Here is a 25,219-nt window from a genome sequence, read left to right on the forward strand (position 1 = left end):
ACCCTCGAATTGCTAGGGTGGCAAAGCGGCTTTTGTCATTCATGAAAGAAGGGTATGAAGGGGAATTTTTCCGCTACTTCACAGCTAAGGGATGGCCGAAATCTAAAACTCAGGATATGTTGGATGCATGGACTACCACTTTGGTGGTACATGATGGGCACGACATTTGTGGATCCCTACGTGGGATGGAGATTGCCTTCTGCGATCTGGTCCTCAAATCTCGGAGAATGGCAGTAATCCAGTTGGAATCAATGACTGCACAGCAGGACCAGGCAATACACGAGGCAAAGGCGGCAAGGAAGACATCGGCAAATCATATTCAGAAGAGCCAGGAGCACTCACAAGTGACATCTCTAGAGGAAACTGTAGCGAAGTACACTCAGGAGTTGGACGCTAGAGACAACCAAAAGGCCGAGCTAGAGGCCAAGGTGGCAGAATTGGAGGCGAACCTAGCACGTAAGGAGGTTCAATTGAAGGGACAGGGTGAAGAGCTTCATAAAGCATGCAACAAGGTTATTGAAGCTGCCTATATGGTCAAAACTGCGCGCGAACGGGAATTGGCAGCCAACCAGCATCTACTGCAGCGGTCGGGGATCTCCTAGTCTTCGATTTTGCCAGGGACGCCCTCTAATCCTTCTTAGTAGTAGTTTAGTAGGTTAGGTGAGCTCCCATTTTTGTTTCGTCGTTTGGAAGACGACTACTTTTTTTGGGGGGGGGGCTGATGTTGGCCGTAAAATGCTGACATAGGAATAATACTTTGTTTATGTTAATTAATTGGCTGTGGGGTTTTGTTGATGTGTATTTTGTACACTATCAAACACAGAATAAAATACCCAAGGGTACCTTATCCTCTCTTGAGTAAAGCCTCTGATTGCTAAAGATATCGCGGAAAAGGATCAATCAGGATGACTCCAAGGTTCTTCGTTGTAGGATCTCTACGTGTGGATAAGCTCTCTGTGGTATGATGTGATTTGTTGGAATCACAAGGGGACTTACATTTGATGATTGAATGTCTGATCTGCTTTGAATATTGCTGGAACAAAGGCTCTTACTAGCTTCGATTTGAAAAAAAAAGGAAAAAAGACGAGGGCAAGGAGAGGATCTAATCCTAACACTAAGAATGTAAGAGCAATGAATGATCTTTGATGGAATTCTAACTAAGTCTTGTTTTGACATCATAGGAACATCTCCACAAGGTTAGTGCGATCTTTGAAGGAAAGCTTTATGATGTTCAAATCATCACTACAGGCATAGACACCATCAGGTTGATGCATATCAATGAAGAAGCGACAATTGAAGTTAAGCTTAAGCTGAATGATTCCAGTTGACTACACAAGGCAAGTCTACAATCAACAAACTACTAGAGTATGGATATACGAATTCCACCATCAATCAAGCACATTTCTTCCACTCATCTAATAACATGAAATCAAATACGAGAAGTATAGAGACCATGCAAATTGTCGAATCGACCCATAAATTTCACCATTTCTTCAATGAAGTTACAAGTCTTTTACAACAACATCTTGGCAACAATCTTTGCCTTCTCTCTCTACTCTACTCTAATTGCTATTCTATCAACTAGCTAATCACCTTCTAACTACTCTCTATCTATCTTCTATTAACTGCTTCCAACTATTCCCTTACAAAATGAAGAGTCGGGGCTTATATAGTGCCCACAATACAATTCAATGGCTAAGATCAATTCGAGATCAATGGCCAAGATTCAATAATGAAAACCCTAATTAGGGTTTGTTACAACCATTACATAACATTTAATGCTTGACCAATGAAATAATTGTATTGCTTGGACACATGTCCTCTCTAGAAAATTCGACCAATGGATAGCTGGGGTAGGTACATTGAAGTTTGTGCTACCTTCTATGAGTTAGGTACATTGAATCTGGACATTGTTGAGATGGACCAATCCGACTGGAGGAGTGATGACTAGGATGCCAACTCGTCTGACACTTGTAGCTTGGTAGATATTCAATTTGATGTTGTTGAGAAGCTAGCTTTAATTAACTCATCTGGAACTATCTGCTTCTTCAACGAACCCTTGCTCTAACTTCTTGTGTCCTTGATGTGCAGGATGATGATGTACCTCGTCTTGGAATGCTGGATTGGAAGAGGTTGCCCTTGTCGATGCTAGGCTGGATCGAAGAAGGTCGTCCTTGTCCTTGCTTGATCGTCCTTGATGAGAACCTGCCGACTTGTAGATCCTCCGGGCTTTGGAGTCGCCATCTTGATACCTACACAACATTTCAAAATTAGTAATATATCTTGAAATCTAAAAATTAAACTTTAAAAGGAAGATTCAAGATTTTAATTAGGAAACTTCATGATAAATCTTGAGTTATCATTTCCTAATTAACCATGCAATACTTAGACTTTTCTCAAAAATGTCTAAAAAAATCAAACCTTGAATAAGGGTGTCAAGATGATTTTGCCATACCTCCTCTTGAGAATTAACTCTAAGAAATGATGTAAAAATAGATGAATTTTGCTAGGCAAAGGGTAGATCAAAGCTCTCCCTTGGATAAAATGCACCTCCTTTAGCTTGGAAAAGAACTCCACCTTCCTCTTCAAAAATCTGGAAATTCGCCTTCAAATACCTTCAAAACATCTGGAATTTATCCTCCAATCTAGCAAGAAATTGTCCTCTCCGATAGCTTCCAAGATGAATTTCGCCCTCTACTAGCTTCTCCACATTTAGTAGAAATTCGCTCCACTCCTCTGGATTTCGCTCCTCAAATTGCTCTCCAATTTCGCACTTGAAAGGATGATTGAATGATTTGAATTGTGAAACAACACCTCCAATATATAGAGTGCTCACCTTCCACTTACCCATGAGGCCGACCTAGCAAATAAAAGGTGAAATAATAAATAGAAACCCAAAAGGAGTAGGCCGACTTGTCAAATAAAGGCAAATAATGCCTTGTGCGCTCCACATTTAATTTTTTAATTTAAAAAAAATTAATTTTAAATGCCTTCACAATAAAAGTTCGATTTTTTAAGGCCTAAAATCAATTTATTAAATACCAATTTAATTTAATTTTTTCAAATATTTCGAAGTTGGCAATTTGGCATCTAATGCGATTTGGAGGATATTAACGTTGGGATATGGCAAAAATAAAGAATGCTAATGACTTCGCTTTGGTCCCTTGGAGAGGGACAGGAGCACTTTTTCATTTTTAGGCTAGGATTCTCAATTTTTTGAAGTCAAACCTTCGTTCACCATGCTTTAGAAGTTCTTTCCTATCTCACACAACTTTGCCTTAGCATAATCTCGGAGGGAATTTATTGTTTTCATAAAAAGCGCTCTGGTCCTTCAGTGAGGGACGAGAGTACTTTTGAGTCCATTGCATGAATTCTTGATCACATTAATCTTCAATTTACCCTCAAGGCGTAGAATATCACATTTCACTCCATCTTGAGCCTTGGTAATAAAAATATCCTTTCAAAATGCAAGGTAAATGGTCATATTTGGAAATTGCGCCCTAGTCCCTTGGTGAGGGACGGGAGCACTTTTGCCAATTGTCGTCAAAATTTGCAACTCTCGCATCTCAATTCCACTTCAAGGCATTTTAAACACTTTTTCAAACTTGCGCCTTGGCCTCAATTTGTCCAAAATTGGTGAAAAAGGCTAGATAACATGTTAAGTGCTCTAGTCCTTCAGTGAGGGATGGGAGCACTTCGCCTTGGTCCCTTGGTGAGGGACGGGAGCACTTTTTCAATTTCAAGCTTATCCGTCCTTTGCTAGCTTCCCAAATTATCTTCAATGGGCTAATCATGTCCTCTTCCATTCATTTCAATCACAAACTTGCCTTGGCCTTGCAGGAAATTCACACTTTTTGGAAAATCGCTCTGGTCCCTTGGAGAGGGACGGGAGCACTTTTTGTAAAATCGCTTTGGTCCCTGGAGCACTTTTTGTAAAATCGCTTTGGTCCCTTGGAGAGGGATGGGAGCACTTTTTCATATTTTGGTGTATTTCTTTGTCTTTCAAACCCTCAATTGCGTCCAAGGCATAAAACATCCTTCGTCCTTCCCATCCAAGCCAAGTTTTGCCATAAAATATCAAACAAAGAAGAGAAACTTGAAAAAGTGGCATGGTCCTTCAGTGAGGGACGGGAGCACTTTTTGTCATTTTGGCATACTTCTTTGTCCTTTAAACCTCTCAATTGCGTCCAAGGCATAGAACATCATTCGTCCTTCCAATCCAAGTCAAGTTTTGCCATAAAATATCAAACAAAGAAGAGAAACTTGAAAAAGTGGCATGGTCCTTCAGTGAGGGACGGGAGCACTTTTTGTCATTTAGGTTGATTTACTCCTTTGTAGACCGCTTAAATTATATTCAATGGACAAAACATGCCTCCCTTAACCTCTTCAAATCATAAAATCACCTTAACCTTACAAAGATAGTGTGAATTTGAAATTCAGTGCTCCGGTCCTTCAGTGAGGGACGGGAGCACTTTTTGCTTTCCAAGCCAAATTGTCTCACTTTTCACCTCGAAATTCCTTTGCTAGGGAAGATTTCATCTTACTTCATGCTATGAATAGAAGTTAATGTCCAAAAAAGGTCTAAAATTGTGCATATAAAGAAAAGTGCTCTGGTCCTTCAGTGAGGGATGGGAGCACTTTTTACCTTCTAGGCAATAACTTCATCATTTCATTGTTTTTAATCAAGTCTGGATGCTTTATCATGTTCATTTCGTCCTTCACCATGCCTTTGATGTCTCAATTTAACCAAACAAGGCCAGGAATGACTCAAATAAGTCTTTTCGCCCTGGTCCTTCAGTGAGGGACGGGAGCACTTTGCCTTGGTCCCTTGGAGAGGGACAGGAGCACTTTTTCCTTTAACCTTCAAAATTCACCATTTTTGTGCCTTCAAAATCTTCAAAAGTATCAAGTCATGTCCAATTATCATTCCAGAAGACCCTGCACAAAACAAAATAGAAAAGTCAGTGACAAATATGCATAAAATAACATTTGTGCTCTAGTCCCTTGGAGGGACGGGAGCACTTTTGTCCTTTCTGGCTAAAATATTCAAAACTTAGGTCTCCAATCATTTCACTAGGCAAAATTAGGTCATCTTCAAGGCCAGGAATCAGTTAGCAAGCCCTCGCAAAACAAGAAATTGCACTTAGAATGAAATTCACCCTGGGCCTCCAGTGAAGGACAGGAGCACTTTCTTTGTTTCAGGCATCATCTTGCCTCCGAAATTTGATCAAAATTTACCTAGGCAAGAATATACAATTTCATCTTCAAAATGCTAACACTTAGATAAAATTTGAATTTTACCCCAAAAATTTCCGAGTCTAGACCTAACCTGGGACATATCTGACTTTCCAGACAGACTCACCTTACTTCAAAAATCAACCTTTGGAAGGACGCTTAATAACTTTCAAAATTTGACTGGACTTAGCTTGTATAAATATCCAAAAGAAACCCTTAAGGCTTAGCCCTAGCCCAGACAGACCACTCACTCACTCAAAACCCTAAAAGCAAAGAGAAGAACAAGCAAAACAAAAGCGAAAAAGAGGGGGTCCCCATTTGCAATGGGGCGATGTGTGAAAACGTCACAACAGGTTCCCATAGGGTTTAGTTGGCAGTTTGCAACGATTGGTATCTCCACCAACTGCCAAGTAGTATTTATGATGTGTTTTAAGGGAACCCCGGCAGTAGTGATTATTGTACATCCATTTTGCCTGATGCAATAAAGATATATCATTCTGGCCATATTGTGAATTTTGTTTATGTTGTGTGAATTACTTAATGAATAATATTTGTGTACTTTATTTCCATTCGGTTTACTCTGTAATCTGAATTGACACCGTAGCGGTAAACACCAGTAAACTCCCAAGCAATGCTCAAAACAAGAATTGGCAGTAGTAGGATAGAGTAGATTACATATACCCGATAAAAATGTAGATCATTTGCTTCAATTTTTATTTATTGAAACACAAGTTGGAAATTTAATGTATCTAGTCACAAAACATAAACATACTTTTATGTTGACCATTGGATGGCAAGTGTTTAAACAGTGACATTAGTGTCAAAATTAGTTTAAGATATTTTTGGCACATGGAATCTTGAAGGATACTATTCTAGAAGAGTGTCATTTCAAATGCTGTCTACAGACCTGCCCAATGAGAGTAGCGTAAAACAAGAGCTACAAGATTTTGGCTGCATGCCAACTATAAATTAAAATAATTTATCGAAGAGTAGTATAAAAGACTCTGTAGGACAACCTGAGAGAATCATGTGAAACTCAGCTCTAGCATTAATTAAACAAAAATAGTTTACAAGACAGAGTAGCAAACAGTACTAAGGCTAAGAAGGTATCACATAGCTGATTTGTTTGTTCACTTCTATAGCCTAAAATTTATTTGGAATTATAAAAATATGTTGGATGCATAGAAGCAGCAAAGTATATGACGAAACAGGACCAAATTGTATTGAGTATGTCCAAATCTTGTATTTTGGGTCACTTTGTGGAACATAAGTGATAAGCTAGACACAATTCATGATAGAGGACTTTTGAATTGCCATGAAATAAGTTTGAAAAAAGAAAAATAATCCTGTCTGTTTTGCTACCATGAAAAATAATCCTTGGTGGAATCTATCCACCAAAAGTCAAAACTTTAGCATGTTGGAGGGAGCTGGGCGTTTTCTGCCAAGTATTGGACAATTAAAAGTATTAACACTTTTGGGATTGTCTTTCATCTCACTAGGTTGCCTGGCCTGAACCAAAAGAGCGATACAATCATTGCAGTTCATGAGACCGTATTTTTTTTAGGAATTTTTCCAAGCAGTTCTTGTGTCTTGTGTGTGATTTTATATTTTGCATGTATGTCCTCTAGGGCACTTGCAACCACAATATCTGACAGAAATCTTTGATTATGCTATGATGGATGTGAATGCCCTACTCAAATGCTGTAGTTTTGCCATATATTGGAAGAATGCTAGGAAAGGTTGTGGAGATTGGCTTTAGATATGCCAATTGCATTTGCTTGAAAGGTTTCAAAACCTTTTTGACAAACACATTTTGTGTATATCCTGCAATCATTACATTTCATGCATGAGCCTTGCAATGCATGGACATCTATCAAATCATAATGGAAGGGAGCTTTTTACTGAGTATAAGCCATGACACTGAAACCCACATAGCCGGAAAGCTATGCAGGAGTGGTTTTAATATCTTCAAGAAATAGAAAAGAAGCAGACATGCAGGAATCGATTAAATATTTTAAATGAACAAACATAACACACAAATTGCCCTAGCCCTTGCCATAAACAAGTCATGGGAAAGGATAAACAAAAACAACAATATTGTCATTTACAGATGAAGGGAGAGCCTGGAAGCACAAGGGCACCTGCACTTTTGCAAGTCACTGTCCATAGACGATTGCTGACCATTTTTGAGAAGTCGTAATTTGTATTCTTACAATCCAATCCAAGAACCTTCATCCATTGCAGGCTAGGCGAAGGAAGGTATGATATCATTATCTGCAGCTATAGTGCAAGATGATATATTCTCATCATGTCCTCCCAATCTGCCATGGCAAGGACCATAGAATGAAGGACTCTTCCACCACTCGGAAACTGTAATATCAAGACTTATTGAAAACTGCTATTTTCCCTCTTCATGAAATGAGGAAAATGCAATGTAGCTTGCACAGGGAGAGGAGAAGTATGTAGGCAAAAGGTTTGAAGAACATGTGTCTCAAATGCATCAGAAAGTGATTTTTATAGCTGCCTTAAAGGTCAAGGAGTAGATATATGTGTCTCATAAATGTCAAACAAATAGTTTTTTCCAAAAATTATAGGTGTAGCAGGGAAAAAATAACAAAACATTACAAGTTGATTAATAATTTCTCCATCGGGAGCAAATAACTCACTTCAAAAACTTTAGTATGTGATTTAATTTTTCTTGCTGCTGAGTTTTTAATTAATGAGATAATTTCCTACTATTTTTTATAAATGAAAAATTTCAAGAGCAGGGAGGAAAATTCAATGCATGAATCAGAAAATGGGATTGCAGCTATTTTGAAGGCAAAAATGCAAATAATTTGCAGAATTTAGAATAGCAGAAAATATTAAAAACATGAAATTACCAGTCCATATTGATGATGGATCATGGAGTTTGATCTGAAATGTTGTTAACAAAAAAATATACATGGTCAAATCCAGAAAATGCTTGCAGCACACAAAATGTTTTTTTGCAATTGCACGATTTTCTAGAAAAACTAATGAAAAGAAATAGTTTCTCTGCCTTTAGCAGGGCCTAAAAAAGAAGTGGTGAGATCACTAGGAGTGGAAACTTAGAAACATTTGGAAATTTATCTAGCATTCTAGTGGTAGTACACATCCTCATTGAAGAATCTTCTTGGAAAAACTTAAAAACTGACTTGACAATAGACCTTTGATTTGTAAACATATACATCAGAAAAACTATTGCAATTTTTTAACCTTGGCTAAATCCATGGACATGCGTATCAGATTTTCTTTTAGTTTAATTTTGGTAAGGTTATGTTCAAGTTTCAATGAGATTTAGTTTATTTTATTACAACAAAGTGATAATATATGGATGTTACATTATGAAATAGAGTTTACTGAATCATGAGTTTATGCAAGAATGGATGAACAGCTAATGAGGAACATGACACTCAATTAATTGCTAAACAAAATCTAATGCAATCTTTTTGAATTCCTGAAGGAATGGCTAAAGAGTTACTCCTACAGACGTTATGGAAAGGTTGTGCCTAAACTAGAACAAGCCTGGAATATATTACATCAAACTATATACAATTGTACCGATGGAGTTGAGGTAAGTTGATGTATTCTTATTTGGATTTCTCACTAACCAACATTTTAGTGCATTAATGAATGCAAAGCATATTATACATAAGGTTATATTTCATGTGGATGATTTGTGCAATTACCCTGCCTATTCCGAGTATGAGTGGGCCTAGTGATTCATGTTTTCTAACTTTGGAACATCAAGAATTCTCAACAAATTATTCTCAAACAACTGAATTTGGTTAACAGGTTTTTCGCATATTAATACCACTTTGCATATTTTTTATTGACTTTGTGGTGGTTGAGGGTTAATGAACTGGCTATCATATGGTAACAGTTATAAGACTTTGGGTGTATATTACTATAATAGTTTTTCTTGAAACTTAACTTGAGAGATAAACTAGGCTGGAGATGTCTTCTAAAGTCACTTGCTTTGTGTATATGAATTATTTATATTTGATTTCTGGACATTTGAAGACACTTCCTCATAGACATGTATTCATGCATTTAAACATAGAATGAAGACCATATGTTATATCCACAGTGAATTAGCATTAGTATATTTCCTTTTCATCTGTACTATAAGACGGGTACCTTTGACCATTGTCAGAGAATCAGATGTAAGATTCATAAATTTTAGACGTAGCAAAAACAACTTAACTACAAGAGACACAAATTATGAAGAATAAGAAAATCAGACAATCATTTTTGTCAATGAAGAATAAGGGATTCAGATGTGGCAAAAACAACTCAACCACAAGAGAGGTCAATTATAAGTTCTTAGTAATACCTTGTGAAAATGATGAAGAATATTTTTAAACCAAATCTAGGAGAATTCATCACAAGTCCCAATTCAATATATGTGAAATGAAATAGAGGACTTTCTAAAATTTTGTTCTAACTTGTAAGCGAACTGTTATATACCACACTATCTAAATACAACTTTGCAAATATGATGTCTAGTCCTGATATTATTAACATAGGCAAATGCCAAAGATCAAAATTGTAGTGACTGGAAACATCAGTAATTGTCCTATAATTAAACCTTTAAGGGCTCTTAGGATTATCAAAAGGTATATTTATCTTAAAATGCTTAACCCCCTAAAAAAGCTCCAAAGAAAATCAGATGGATAGAAAAATAATAGAACGTACTTCACACCCTAATGAAAATTCTAATAGAAGCACCATTGTCACATTACGGGATCCACCAAACCACATGAAAATCCACACTGATGGATATGGAACTGCAATTGGTGTTCAAAAGATGAAAAAGGGTTGGTTGTTATAGCAAACAAATGAATGAAATTCAAACACACCAAATCTTCAACCATGAAATCCCACCAATAATCCACACTTTGAAAACATAGAATACTACCTCAAAGACAATGGCTAGAGTTGTTCATAAACCATTTTAAGATAATATAATCCCCTTCAGAAGGAGAGATAAACAATGATAATATAGTCAGCCATTGATTTTTTATTAATACAAACATAAACTTGCCTTTCTATCTAAAAGAGAAATTCAACAGCCAATGTTTCCCTCCCATATTTGTACCAAATCCTTTGTATAATGATACCTTAGGAATGAAATCAAATAACAGAAATCAATCAGTTTCTTGGAAGACAATTCTAATTGTTATCATTTATTTCAATCACCCACCCATGGAGGTGACATGTTATGTCTTTATTAATTTTATAAGATCTGGACACCAACAACAAAGCAGCATCATGGAAAGAATCAAACCACAAACTGACATGGAACAAAATCAAAGATAGGAATAACACTACGAAACCCGGGGACGCGTCCTCTACTTGAAAACCCCCATCCCAGTCCTGGGGACGTTTCGGGGACTTGGGGACGGCCAGGGGACGTCCCCCCCCCGTCCCCAAATTGCCAGAATTTTGAGGGGACGTCCCCGAAACAGGGGGACGGCTGGGGACGGCTGGGGATGGATTGGGGACGGATTGGGGACGGCTAGGCGTCCCCCACATCTAGAGCTAGGGAAAAATATTAAAAAAAAGTTGTATTTTCAATTTTTTTTTAATTTTTCTAACATGGGCCCTCTATATTGAAAAAATTTTTAAAATGACTCAATTTTTTTTATTATTGAATTTGAATAGTTATGAAATCAAAATACGACTGTCTATATTTTATTATTTTTCTAACATGGGCCCTATATCAAAAATTAAAAGGCAACATTAAATTTATTAATTCATATCAAATATTTATAATTTTAAATTAATTCATATTATAAATTTTAAAATTTATAAATAGAAAATAAATTAAATAATAAAATATTAAATAATAAATATTATACTTTGCTTTTTCGTATTTACTTAGTACTATTTTGATTTCCATATCGCAATTGACAATGAAACAATATGGCAGCAGTGTGGCCTTTGGGCATTTTGTATGTTATTTCTTTAATATCTATTATGATATGCATATTGACAATGTGAATGAATTGAAATTCTGAATTATGAGTGCATATTGAGTATTGAGTCTATGATAATGTTGTATGTTCGATGTTTGCATTATAAAATGTTTTCATAGTATCATACACATGCTATATCCATGTTTTCATATGAATATAATGTATAGATGCATGCTTTATCCATGTTTTCATATGAACATTTAGAATTTTCCTATATATTTTAAATTTTCCCTATATTTTATATAGCTGTCCCCTTTGCCGTCCCCCCCCCGTCCCCAAATTTGGCAAAAAAAATTGCCGTCCCGGAAACTTGGGGTAACGTAGGAATAACATAATCAACATTCATCGATGGAAAAGTAGACGTGAATAGTTAAACGTCATTTAGCTAGGATGTCAAAGATAACATTGATAATCAACTTACTATTCTTCTCTCTATAAAAGAACCCACCTCTAATTGGAAGTCACTGGGATGACACTAATTTTTAGTGCATCAAATGACACCCTAGTAAATATTGTACTTACAAAAAATTTATCGCAAAATAGGAAGCAAGGATTTGAATAGGAACAAAATGTTTTAAAATAAGGATATATATTGTAAACCCTAAGATAGCATTCAAGAAATGCTATATAATATGCCATTGATTGATTTGCCACCACCTACAATTTAACAAGGCCTTGAGAGACAAAAGGGTCTACCACTGTGATAATCTTAAGAGGAGAGAATGGGAGTTTGTATTGGTGTCACTGACCATATGTCGTTGGTAGGATCGTTTTATCAACCATTGAACCATAGTATATTCTTTAAAGATAAGAGGGGATAATCTATTTCTGATTCAAAAAGCTCCATCCTATACTTCTCAGGTATTGAAGGAGAGGAGTTTGCTACTTGGTTTAATCTCAACTAATCTGATATATGTATGGGAATTTGTAAAGGCTAGTTGGCTTTTCTTTCCAGCCATTTCAAAATTATGTTCACTGTTTGTATACTAATTTTGAAGAGAGTATAAAAGTATGTTATACCAACTATTGATTTATTTCATAATATTTAAAAAATAAAAGTGCATATGTTTTGTATATATATTTCACTTGTTGATCCATCCATATGATTTAATTCATGGAACAGGACCATAACAAAGATTTCATTGTAGATTTCCCTGATTTAAATCCATCCTTTAGTTCAGAGTCTCTGACTACAAAAGGTAACAAGATGATAAATTTTGAAAAGTTACTAGGAGCGGAGAGACATTTATTAATGGAATCAAATCCTGCTTGGCTTCAACAACCACATTTATGGTATTCAACTTCCAAGGTCATCCAGGCATTACGTCTTTTCCTTGACAGTGGGGAGGTTCTCACTCATAGCATCACATACAGGTAAAACTCCAATTCTGATTAAAGGACTTTAGAAGTTCAGACTAAGATCATTCTATGATATGCTGTTTGGGATTTTCTCTTCTCTAATTTTCTGTGGATAACAGAGTTTCCTTTTAAATTCTTTTTTTCCGTGTAGAAAGCAGGGAAATGTGTCTCACTTATTAATATAAAACACACAGAAGACTGCCTTACTCAATGAAACTATTACTGGTGAACTAATAAGTAATAACTAGTGTTTCAGGTGTGTAGACCAAATTTGAAATTTGAATAAGATTCCAACTCTTCTCCAAAATATGTGAAAACTACTTTCGTAATATATTTCTAAAACCTTTTTATATGTTTTATTTGTGTATTATTTATATATTGAAGTAATTTAAAATGAACTAGTATAAGGTTTAAAAAAATGATTTTACTTTTATACAATGAATAAAATTGAAAACAAACATCATTAAGAATCAAAGAGAGAATAATTGAGAATATGGTAGTGGTTTTGTTTTTCTTTTCATGTATTAAATTATTTTATCACAAGCTGCTTAGCCAAGATGCATGGGGACAATATCAAAGGTTTAGCTAATAGTAGCAGTAATCGGGGTCAGCAAACCAAAAGTATAATTGTAATTCAATTATCCTGAATTTAATCAGGAAATAAAAAGATCTTAAAATAGGTGGGGAATACTGCCTTTCCATCCGGCACACAGTCCAAACAATTTTATTTTTTTCTTTTTAAAGCCAGAGTAGGGGTCTTAGGGCATCACCTATTATGGGACCTTCAAGTTGCATGCCATTTCTCATAACTTAATCGCTTTTAACCAATCTCCAACCTCTTTAAAAAATGCAGGTGTTAAGGCCATAGAGCAATAGTCCAAATCTGCCTCAAATTTCCTGCCACCAGGTCAAGAAAAATTAGTAATCCAATCTGAATCAGATAACAACAGTGGCTAACAGTGATTAATTGTGATGATGGAGCATATGTAATTGTACAACTCATTTAAGAACTAATGGCATACGTACAGAATCTTATTGTATTACATGTCCTGTATGAATTACAGTTCAATGCATAGAAGCGTATATCTTTCAAAAAACACAATTTCTTGCAATAAATCATTTCTTGCTGCCTTGTTGCTTTTTAAAAAAAAAACTTGTTAGAATTTGAATTTATCAGGTCAATGAGTTTGTGCAACTTTTTAGCCAATTTACCCTGATGAATTACATTTCAATGCATAGAAGTATATATCTTTAAAAAATCACAATTTCTTGCAATAAATCATTTGTTGCTGCCTCTGTTGCTTTTTCAAAAAACCTTGTTAGGATTTGAATTTATCAGGTCAATGTGTTTCTGCAACTTTTTAACCAATTTACTGCCTATAAATCAACATTTTTTTGACAGTGTTTCAATCAAAAAAATATTTTTTCTAATTTGTTCGACAATTTTTCCCTAACCCTGAACCTATTTAAACCCAATGAATTGAAAAAATCTTTATCTCTTGATTTGCTGAGTTATTCCTGAGAAATATTTTTGCTTCTATGGTCCAATGTATGATAGTTGGTCTCACTATTGCCAAAGGCATCATTGAACTTATGATGGTACTTATAATATCACAGTAAATGGTTCAGACTCTGTACATTCTAGGTGTCTAGTTTACTTTTTAGACATACAAGTGCATCATATGTCAATGAGTACTGCATCTACACCTTGACTATCAATATGTACTATTTGTATAGACTAGTCTCTTGCTTATTGAATCACCAACATGTCACTTGATAATTCAAACTTATTCTTATCCAATATTTCCACGAGGATGCATCCCCCACCAGAAAACCAAACTTATAAGACAAATGCGTCCCTGCAATGCAGATGCTCTAGGAAAACATCTCCCACTCACCCTCCCCCCATCCACACCCTACATTCCACCACTGCCACCATTGTCAAGGGATGCTTTTGAGATGTCTCTCTCAAAGAGGGGATGTATTCCCCTTATTTTGGGGACTTAATAGAGACTTCCAGACTTCCCCAAGACCCTCAAGGGACTCTATTATGTCTCCCAAGCACACTGGAAAACACCTAGGCATCTCTCAATTCAATTCAAGCAAAAAGTGCATTCATTTAAATCAGAAATTTTTTTTATCTTTGTCCCAGTTTCCCTAACCCTAATGGTCTATGGGCGCCACCTACAATCACAAAAAAAACTATAAATAAATATCTAAGCCGCACTCCACAAATTTCTCCCAAGTTTCGACACCAAGGTGAAATGTCCCTAAATATGAATATTAGCAAAATACCAATTTCTTCCACAAAAGACAGAGAAGGATGAATTCAATTTTGAACTTGTGTTAGTAGATTCAATTCTGCGATTAAGTTTGCTTCAGATTTTGCATATATGTTTCGAGAACTTATATATAAAATCGTAGCAGGACAAAGAATCAAAGAATAAATAAAAAATATGGCTATTCAAATCTATGACCCTTTATTGCAATCTCAGATAGTATTTACATATAGAACAGCTTTACACATTGAACAACTTTCACAACCACATACAATACACTCCTTTCAATGAGCAACCTTTCTCTTCTATCCGTTTTCTGAGATTTAAGATATATGTATTTGCTTCAGCACTGGGAGGCACTTCAGCAAATCTTCTTCGCATAAGTCTTTTACTGCTATGGGATGGATGGCACCAGCATCGCTATGATCTCTGTTCTTGCAAGAATGAACCCGTCTAAATGGAAGTGTGGCTCTAATATCAAGTATTAAGTAAATTGCAACATTGTATCTTCTTCAAATTGAGTCGGCTTCTATAATCGCACTAACAATTAGGGATCTACGATTATACTCCTTAATCAATATCTCTGATATTTCCACAAATTACAATTCCACAATATACGATGAACCAGAAAGCTCCAGCAAGAAATTAAGATCTCAATTCTGTGATTGTTGCACCCAGAATGCTGCAATTCAAAAGAACCCACATGCCTGGAAGCTTTCCTACCCTGTGGAGTCAACAAAAATAAGCGATAGTCCTTGAGGTGTGAAACATAAGAAAATATCATCTCTCATAATGTAAGACCCCCGGTGATTACAAAGGTTAAATATTTTTCATATGCCATGGCCTTTATTGATATTATATTTACTCTGCCCTTAAAATTAAGACCCCCGGTGATTACAAAGGTTAAATATTTTTCATATGCCATGGCCTTTATTGATATTATATTTACTCTGCCCTTAAAATCTTTCACCAAACCAAGGAGTCAGGTCCCACAAATATTAATTAATTAATGGCCTTTATTGATATTATATTTACTCATTCTTGCTCTCAAAATCCAGCTTCTTATCATCTTCCTTGCTTGGCTTGGATGGGACTTTGGACTCCTCTTGAGATACCTTCTTGTGCTTGGTACTAATGTCCTCATTGAACATATTTAGTAAATCTCACCCTCAACTCATCAAGATTTTTTTCTCATTTCAACATCTAGCACCATCTTATCAATGCATGTAATATTTAATAACACCTACCATGACCTCCTTATTAGCCTTGAATTTATCAAAAAGTAGAATTTGGGTTCAAGTAGTAGGCAAAGGCATGTATCGGTTGGTGGAGTTGGTTCTTCCATCTATGATCAATGATGTGCCAAGTGATTTCATGTAATGTCCCCTATTTATAAATGCTCTAGTTTTTGCCCAAAAATCACAATCCCAAGTAAAACAAGAAACGGAATAGAGGAGCATTTACTTGATCATAAGGCATCTCTAATTTATTGGAGAATTTCAACCACAGGGAAACTAGAATAAGGTGACTTGATAGGGTGCCCTAGAGATCATCTTCCCTAGGCCCAAGAGCAGATATACCATCCCTCTAGTAATCCTCTCAGACCCTCTCTCATCATGGTTTTGATATACCATAAGTGATGAAGAACCAATATTCATGTTCATTAAAACAGCAATTAGCTACTATTGAACCTATCATATTATGTTGATATTATTGTACTACATTGGCAATATTATATCAGATTTATATTCTCAACACTAGCCTCAAATTACATTAATAACATTATGCTATATTTACACCCTTAGGTTTTATTTTATTAGTAGTATTTAACATTCCCCTCTTATGTCACATTATCCGTATTACATTGTATGACCAGTATTAATTATATTGGTATTATTATACTGTATTAACAGTATTATATTATTTTCACCTACATTTGATTACATTATCTGAATTGTATTACATTGGCAGTATCGTACCATACTGACAATATTATCTCTGACTCTACAAACAGTATTAGCTTCAGGTTACATTAACATCATTATATTATTTTGGCACCTTTAAGTTATACTATATTAATAGTGTTTTTACGTTAATATGTGCCTCCTACATCATATTAATAGTATAAGTTGTATTAGCAGTGTTGAATTGTATTAATAGTATTGTTATTAATTTGTATGAGTAGTATTAAGTATATTATTAATATTAAATTGTATTAGCATCATATGATATTGTTAGCAATCATCATAGTCATACCCGTAATGTTTCCAAGACTGCTGATGACTTTTTGTCTTTCCTGTATTTCTCTTTCTTTCTTATTTTTCCCCAGGCAGTGGTGACTGCTGCGACCCCTTATTTTTGTCTTCCGTTCCCTCCTTAACTTCCTCTTTTTCATCCATGCCCTGGCTGGGAAAGACCAATTCCTATTTTAAAGAGTCTCAAGGGGTATATCTTCCCCTTAAGAGACGTGTGAACAGAATATCTTTTGATCGTAGTCTTTGCCAACTAAGACAAGTATCGGTTCATAATAATTATTGATATTATTTAATAATTATAGTGAATACTATTTAATAGTAATTGATATTGATTGCAAATTAATATTTACCGTGTCTAGTTAATAATTATTGTGAATATGTAATATTAACAAGAATATTATTAATAATAATAAAAAATGGATAAATTTATTAATTGTAAGCAATATTTAGATAATGGTAAATTGTGGATAAGCATTTTGGGAATAATAATCCTTTTAATAATAAGAATATACTGAAATGATTAAAGTAATAATGAGCATAATATAAGGGTCATTATACTTAGTTAAATCCTAAAATGGGGACATTACATTTCACTTTTTCTTTGGTTTCCACCATAGAAATGCAAAATGGCCTTGTTGACCTTATGCATGGCCTCATAAAGGAAATCCATCGACATGTCATCTCCATCCACCATACGAAGAACCTTGAATAAAGGTTCTGCTAGAAGACTTGTGAGTTTGGCAAGCTTTGTTGAGTACTAAGTGAGTCTTCGAACTATACTTGGAAGTACTTGCAAAGCATGGGGAATGCCTAGGGCTTGAAATTGTCCTATGTAGATCTTCCACATTTTTGTTAAACCCTAAAATATAAGGTCAACTTAGTAGATAAGGGATCTTTTTCTATATTCATGGTGCCTAAAGGGGTAGCTGGAACGTACAAGGGTAAGTTGTGATGTTTAAAACATTTTGGCTCCCTTCCTTGCATTTAGAAACTCCAATGTATTTGCCCCTTCCTTTGTTTGTCAAAAGTTTGACCTTGCAAACTACATGACTTTCAAAACTTACTCTCTTTTCTTCTTCATTTTCCTTCTCTCTCCTTATCCTTTCTTTTTTGTTGCAACTTAAAGCATGTGGCAACCTTTTTGTACTTTCACAAACTTAGTGACTGAGAAATTCGCAAGTTTTTCTATTTCTTCACTAAAATCTCACTTCACAATCCTTCACAAACTTGCAAAGTTTGCAACAATTATAACCTTGCCTTGTTTTTTCTTCAAGTTCTTTACACTTTAATTTTTCTTTGTTCCTTTATGTTGTATCTTTTGCAGTTTTGAGAACTATATCACAATTTTGCAAAGTTACTGAACTCATGAACTCTACAACATGAGGAATTGCAAGCTTTCTCCTTGGTTTCTTTTTTCCTTCACTTCCTTCACATTTTCACAAACTTTGCAACATCTTGAACCATATGAACCTCCAAACCTTTTCTACTTTCCTTTGTTGAGGAAGTCATGTAGATGGAAGGATGTCCAAAGACTCCAAACAAACAATCCCAATGAGATAAGAGAGTGTTGAAATGTCAAAGGTCAAGGTTTGATTGTGACTCATACCAAGTACCATTTATAAGGCAAGCCTCCTTCTCTAACTCCAATAGAAAGTATAAGGGAATTTATCAGGCAGTAGAGTTTACAACTGCACAAGGAAGAGTACCTAGGTAAGGGTATGGGTGAAAGTTCAACTCCAAAAAAGTTTATGAAATCTGCAAGGTCCAAGAGTTGGGCATAACAAGTAACAAGTACCTAACTAAAAGGATCGCTGCAACTCCATCTTTGTTAGAGTAGTTAGTGAAGAATGTCAAGTTGGGAGTTGGGAGTTGAGGATGATATGTGAAGGGTACTTGGCAGAGAAGCTCTGATAGTCTAGTGGGGAGTAAAAAACTTAAGTGCCCATTATAAAGCTTTAGGCATCAAAGCTCAGGGATACCATAGAAATGGTATCACGAGAAGCACAAGTTTGAAACTCTGGCACACAAAAGTTTGTAAGGCATTGGATCAAGGTTTTAGGGCTCAAATGGATGGTATGAAGGTAAGGGAGAGGCCTATACTTCAACAACCATAGGTAGAGAAATCATCAAGGTAAAGGACTGAGATGTTGGGATCAGATTGAAAGGCATGTTGGGATCAACAACTCCAAAAATTTGAAACTCTAACAATAGTCAAAAACTTAAGGAAATGACCTAAATAAACCCAACACAAATTGTTTGGAATTTTTGCAGACTTTGACACATAATGAGCACATGGGAGATGACACAAAACAATACTTAGGAAATTTTTTCACTAAGGGAATATGTCTTAGATTGGTTACCTTTGATGGACAAACAAAGCATTTGCAACAAGGTGATCAAAACTTACGATTTTTTGCATTTTGGAGGCATATGAACTCTAACACATCATACTTGCAACTAATGGTCATGATAACAAGGTGGAATCGGTGGCTTGATTTTTAGTCAAAGCAAAGGAGGTGGGTGAAGTTGGTGAAGAGTGACACCCTTTTGGGTTGATGTGAGATATATTGTGGTCATCATTACTCCAATCTTCAAAGTTGTTAGATATAGGGACACAAATGCACCTTGCCTTGGAGAGTTGTATGAGTGCATTGACAGTATGCTTGGCCAAATGAAGGGCATTGTACAAAAGAAAGAGCCCACATTGCAAATCCACGATGAACACATCCAACCAAACATTTATTGTTGACGAGAGAAGATCAACACTCCTTTGCACATGGTTGCATTTGCATTGAACCTAAATTGGTATGAACAAAGGCCTGCCAAAGTTACCTCTATAGAGAATGCCAAGGTGGCAAGGTTCATGAAGGCCATTCAGAAGGTGTACGATTCTATACAAGACAACATCATTCATACTGAGTGCACAACATTTGCAACGCTTAGGGAATATCTAGAAGAGGCCAAATATGGATAGGGAGACTATAGCAAAGGAGGATTCAATTCTATGGTGGACCATGCATGGGCTTAATTCTTTGACAAATACACTAGTCATTCGTTTGTTGATGGGCTTAATTCTTTGACAAACAAACTAGTCATTTGTTTGTTGTCCTAAGTGTCTTTTTCTTCTGCTACTAAGAAGAACTAATCTACTTATAGTCTCATCCACTCTATTAAGAGGAATTGACTTACCTCTACGAGGGTGGAGAAGCTTGTCATTGAACATAGTATCTTGCTTTTCATGACCAAAACACAGTTATGTACAAGGAAAGCCCAACAACCTGATGGGATGTAGAGCTAGAAGAGCCAACACAGGTTGATGATGACGCAACATAGACATGGTTGGTTGGTATTGGTTTGGAGGAGCTTGACAGCTTGAGTTATGAGGAGTTTGGAATAGACTTTGGGGATGATTATGCATTTTCATTGTTCAATGCAATATGTTTTTGAGTATTGCAAAGTTTCATTTGTTATTGCTTATACCTTTTTCAAAATACATACATACATACATATATATATATATATATATATATATATATATATATATATATATATATATATATATATATATATATATATATATATATATTTCATATTTGCATTGCCATCCCCAAATCTAAGCCCTCCATCCCCCATCCTTGAGATCTGGAGAACATAGTTCCTATCTATAACTGTAGCCTACATCATAGCTAATTTTTGCCAATAAATTTTGGTAGCATCATTTTGGCTAAACATGCAACCCATGTAATAGTCTAAAGTCCTTTTATGAGTCTGCCATTTGTAGTCGTATTGAATTAATATCTTGGATTCTATCCAAAGATACTGCAGTTACCATATTTCATCTTTTTACTCTCTTTGTTTTCTTAGCAGTACAAGTCAATATTTAGTTGTGTAATCTAGAAGCCTACAAAGGTTGCATATGTAGAATCCTGCTCGATCCTTCTATGGCTATATCTTTTGTTGATTTATAAATCTGGAACATTTTTAGCAAACAATATTTCTTTCTTGAGTAATATTTTGTTCTCATTCCTGAGCTTTTGATTGACACTTTCCTTTGGTTTTTTTCCCTGTCATGGTTGAGTCTATTGACAGCTTTAGTATAATACACATCGTTAGGGTAGTTGCCAATGCCTATTACATGACAAAATTGTCAATACTTCACATAAGTGTCACCAAATAGCCAATATTCTACCTATTGTAGCTCACTACATTTTTAAATTGTGAGGGCAAATCTCCAATGGAATGAGATTCCTTTATTTGGTATCGTTCCCTATACTCATTAAGAAAAAACCGCAGGAGCAACTTTCCTTAGTATACCCTGAATTGTAGTAATTAGTTTGTTTGAGGTTCAACTTGCCTACATTACTTTTCAAATATATCTTAGTGTTTTTTGCAAGTTCTTCCAAGTGGACATCCTGGTTGCAGCAGAATCAGATATTGGAATAATACAAGTACATCCCACACAATTGCATGTCCTGGGTTTGCAGGTACTTGTAGGTCAAAGCATCTGAACTGCTTATAGGTAGGTACCTTGATTAAACTTTAATATCGAATTTGATATATTATGTCTGAACTTAAATTTTAATGTCATGTATAGTTATACTTGTAAAAATTTGAGTTTCCACACACACACACACACTATTATCCCTTTCCCTAAAAAACAACCTCCCAGGCTCCTGTCCCTGAAACACATCTTGCAGTACCCTGTCATCCCCATCCCCAAGACACTGTGGAATATAGTAAAATAATAAAAGGAATCATTGATAAGCATTGATAACTAAAAACGGGAGAGTTGATAACTACCTTACACATTAGATTCATTTCCAATTGTCATTTAAATTCAAGTGCTTTAAACTATATAAGATTTATAAATATGCCTATCAAATTTTTCCATTTAGATAAAATTTGGACTATTGATATGTTTGACAGGATGTGATTTTCAGGTGTAAAGTAAAAGCATTGTATCTATTCTTTGAAGACCCATAGAACATAGATCCTATCAAAGGTTTAAAAACTCAAATCAGGTTGGCCGTATCCTTATGCATCTTCACTAATGAAGCCTTTCTTATCTATGAGGTTGAAAACGGATATAAATTTTGTGTGCAAATTGAACATCCCAAGGGGGAAACATCTAAGACTAGTTCAACAATAGATCTTGTTACTTGTGCGACAGCTGTGATGGGTTCTCTGTCAAACTCAGAAGAAGAAAAATTAGAAAATAAAAACCAGACTCATGTAAACTTAGCCACAAATTCTTAAAGGTAACTAGAAGATACTGCTAGAAAGTTATCATGTGAGTTCACTCTTTTGATCTACTTTTGCAATATGTAGCTTTGTCATTAATTGTTCATAAGTACATGTTATTTATTGTGAACATTTTCACTTGTGTATATTTTCTGTATATATATTTTTGCAAGCTCTTAGATCCTAGAATTTTGAACATTTGTCATTTCAGCAGTCACTATGATGTGTTACAAATTGGCACAGTAAAGTTCATGGTTTAAATTGCTTATCTCTAACTTGCTCACTGTCTTTCACTCAAATTTTTTAGGCAAACACAACCCTTCCAATAAAGAATGTGGCTTATTCTCTTAGAATAGGATATTACAAATGTCTACCTGTATTTTCGCCTTGAGTGTTTAAACAAAAGTCTATTTAAAAATGTTTTTGACAGGATAAAAATAGGAGTATAATTTTGCTAACCTACCTGTACAATGGTTCCTAGATACGATTTGGTCGATCTCACTCGGCAGGCATTAGCAAAACTTGCTAATCAGGTATTCAGGAATGCTGTGATAGCTTATAACCTGAACAATGTTCAAGAAACAGCTACACAAAGTCAAAAATTTCTAGGGATCATCACAGACTTGGATATCCTCTTAGCTTCAGATGACAATTTTCTACTTGGGACATGGCTAGAAAGTGCCAAGCGACTAGCAGTCAATCCAAGACAAATAAAGCAGGTAATAAAAAAGATCCAACTCCCTTTAGTTGATAATTCTGAAGACACTCGTTAAATTATTCATATTTAACTTTTCACATATATCTGCATGTTTACCTCACTGTAAATAGTTTTAATCAATTTATATTCATGCTGAAAAAAGTAAAAACACTGTTTCTTTGTTGTTCTGTATCATTTTCTATAGATGCTGATTTTTACGATGGACTTTATGCAGTATGAATGGAATGCAAGAACACAAGTGACAATGTGGTTTGATAATACCAAATCGAATCAAAGTAAACTACATGACTATGGTATGGGGTGACTGTATTTCTTTCACAAATATTTGCAATATGAGAGTTGTTCCTGCATTTTTGTTTTACCATACGTTTCACCTTTACTTGTTTTTACAGAGTTTCTTATGAATTCATTAGTTGTTACTGTAAACTAATAAATATCTGTATGTTTTCTCCCAGCAAACAAATATTGGGGTGGGCTACTACGAAACTATTATTTACCACGAGCATCAATCTATTTTGACTATTTACTAGAGAGTATGAAAGAGAACAAGTCGTTTCCATTGGATATGTGGAGAAAAAATTGGATAAAGCTTTCCAACAAATGGCAAGAAGACACGGATCTCTATTCTGTTAAAGCCGAAGGAAATGCCCTTAACATTTCACAAGCATTGTTTCAGAAATACTTTAAAACATAAATAATAATTGCTGTACAGAACATGTTTTCCTCCTCTTGTTGCCAAATCTATAATTGCTTTGAGTCAGAAGTACACAACTTTTCAAGTGAAAACTCTACTATCGAAGCTCTCCTTTCAACATGAGAAAATACTATTTCGCATTCATGCAGCTTAATTGGCATTGTTATTGATGTTCTCTGACAAACACTGAATTGCCAGCATTATTTGCGCTCAGCATAAGCTGATAGTGTTGTCAATTGTCATAAAAGGATAGCCTTCTTGGATGTATTTATGGGGTTGTCTAACAATGAGGTTGTATGATAAGTCTAAATCAAGGACAACAAAAAAATTGATAATTTTGGGCTTGAATTTGATACCAAACATGATATTACCTATAGGATGAGTTATATTATGGTAAAACTACAAAACTAAAACAATTATGATATGGCTGTTGAATATTCTTGTGGCTAACACAAAGGCATTGAATACCCTCATGTGTAATTTTTATTGCATCCCCTTCATCAACCACACTACACCGCATTACATGAATATAATACATTCTTTTATGTAAAGGGATAAACAGGCATGGTCTTCAAGGATAATAAAGTCAAATAGCATCAATAGGTCAAAGTTTATGAATGAACCACTATTAGAAAATTTTGATCTATGAGTAACATCTAATGCATCTTGTTGGTGCTCAAACATGTGAGCTGAAGACACCTAGGGCCAGGATTGTGTTAACAAAAGTGTTGGGTAGAGCTTATGATAAAACGTCATCATAAATGGACCAACTAATGAGAATGATTAACTCCTTTTTTAAGTTCTACTTGACCAAGGGGAAGGGGGAGGTGTGCTTCCAAAGATCATTGAACCAAATGATAAAATTGACTTTGAGACAAGCAATACTAAATGTATAAGAAACTTGTATTCAACTATCACTAAGCACTTATATGATGGTTTAGCTTGAAACAAAGATTTCGCACCTCCATGAGTAGATGTGCTAACTATGCAACGATTAAAATGTCTCTTCTTAACCCCTTGAGATCTTTAGATACAATATCTCTCTTTATATATGGATGTGGCAAGAACAACAATACATAATTCAATGTAAATGGTAGTTGTGAGAAACACAAACACCTTGCAACAAGAAGGTAATGAAATCATACGATATAGAGGACCAAGTCTCTTACTGCTACTAATGGTTGATGAGATGATAGCAAGTTGAAACAATATTCTAAATGGGTGTTTTTATTTTGTATAGCAGCAAAGTCAAGATTTCACCACTCAAAGACACTAGCAAAGTGGCATTTTAGAGAAGATGGCAATGAGGACTATACTTAATGTTCTCTACATATAAACTGGACCCTATGTATTCAAATTGCAAGCAATCAATTTTGTGTGATAACCAAAAGAACATAACTCAATAATACATTAACAAACTTATACACTTCTATGCA

At 35.2% G+C, this 25,219-nt stretch overlaps 1 protein-coding gene across 2 annotated transcripts in view; it reads left to right on the forward strand.

The window, feature by feature from the left end:
• LOC131059858 (alpha-N-acetylglucosaminidase) overlaps nt 1–24,118 on the forward strand; it is a 180,479-nt gene extending 156,361 nt beyond the window's left edge. For both annotated transcript variants that reach the window (XM_057992916.2, XM_057992917.2), the window contains 5 exons: nt 8,720–8,830; nt 12,361–12,611; nt 22,853–23,090; nt 23,304–23,382; nt 23,545–24,118. In XM_057992916.2, the coding sequence (XP_057848899.2) occupies nt 8,720–8,830; nt 12,361–12,611; nt 22,853–23,090; nt 23,304–23,382; nt 23,545–23,783 (918 nt within the window). In that variant the 3' untranslated portion in view covers nt 23,784–24,118. The remainder of the gene's footprint in view (nt 1–8,719; nt 8,831–12,360; nt 12,612–22,852; nt 23,091–23,303; nt 23,383–23,544) is intronic.
• The last annotated feature ends 1,101 nt before the right edge of the window (nt 24,119–25,219 follow it).

The sequence above is a fragment of the Cryptomeria japonica genome, chromosome 10 (genome assembly GCF_030272615.1).
Source record: "Cryptomeria japonica chromosome 10, Sugi_1.0, whole genome shotgun sequence".
Taxonomy (NCBI): domain Eukaryota; kingdom Viridiplantae; phylum Streptophyta; class Pinopsida; order Cupressales; family Cupressaceae; genus Cryptomeria; species Cryptomeria japonica.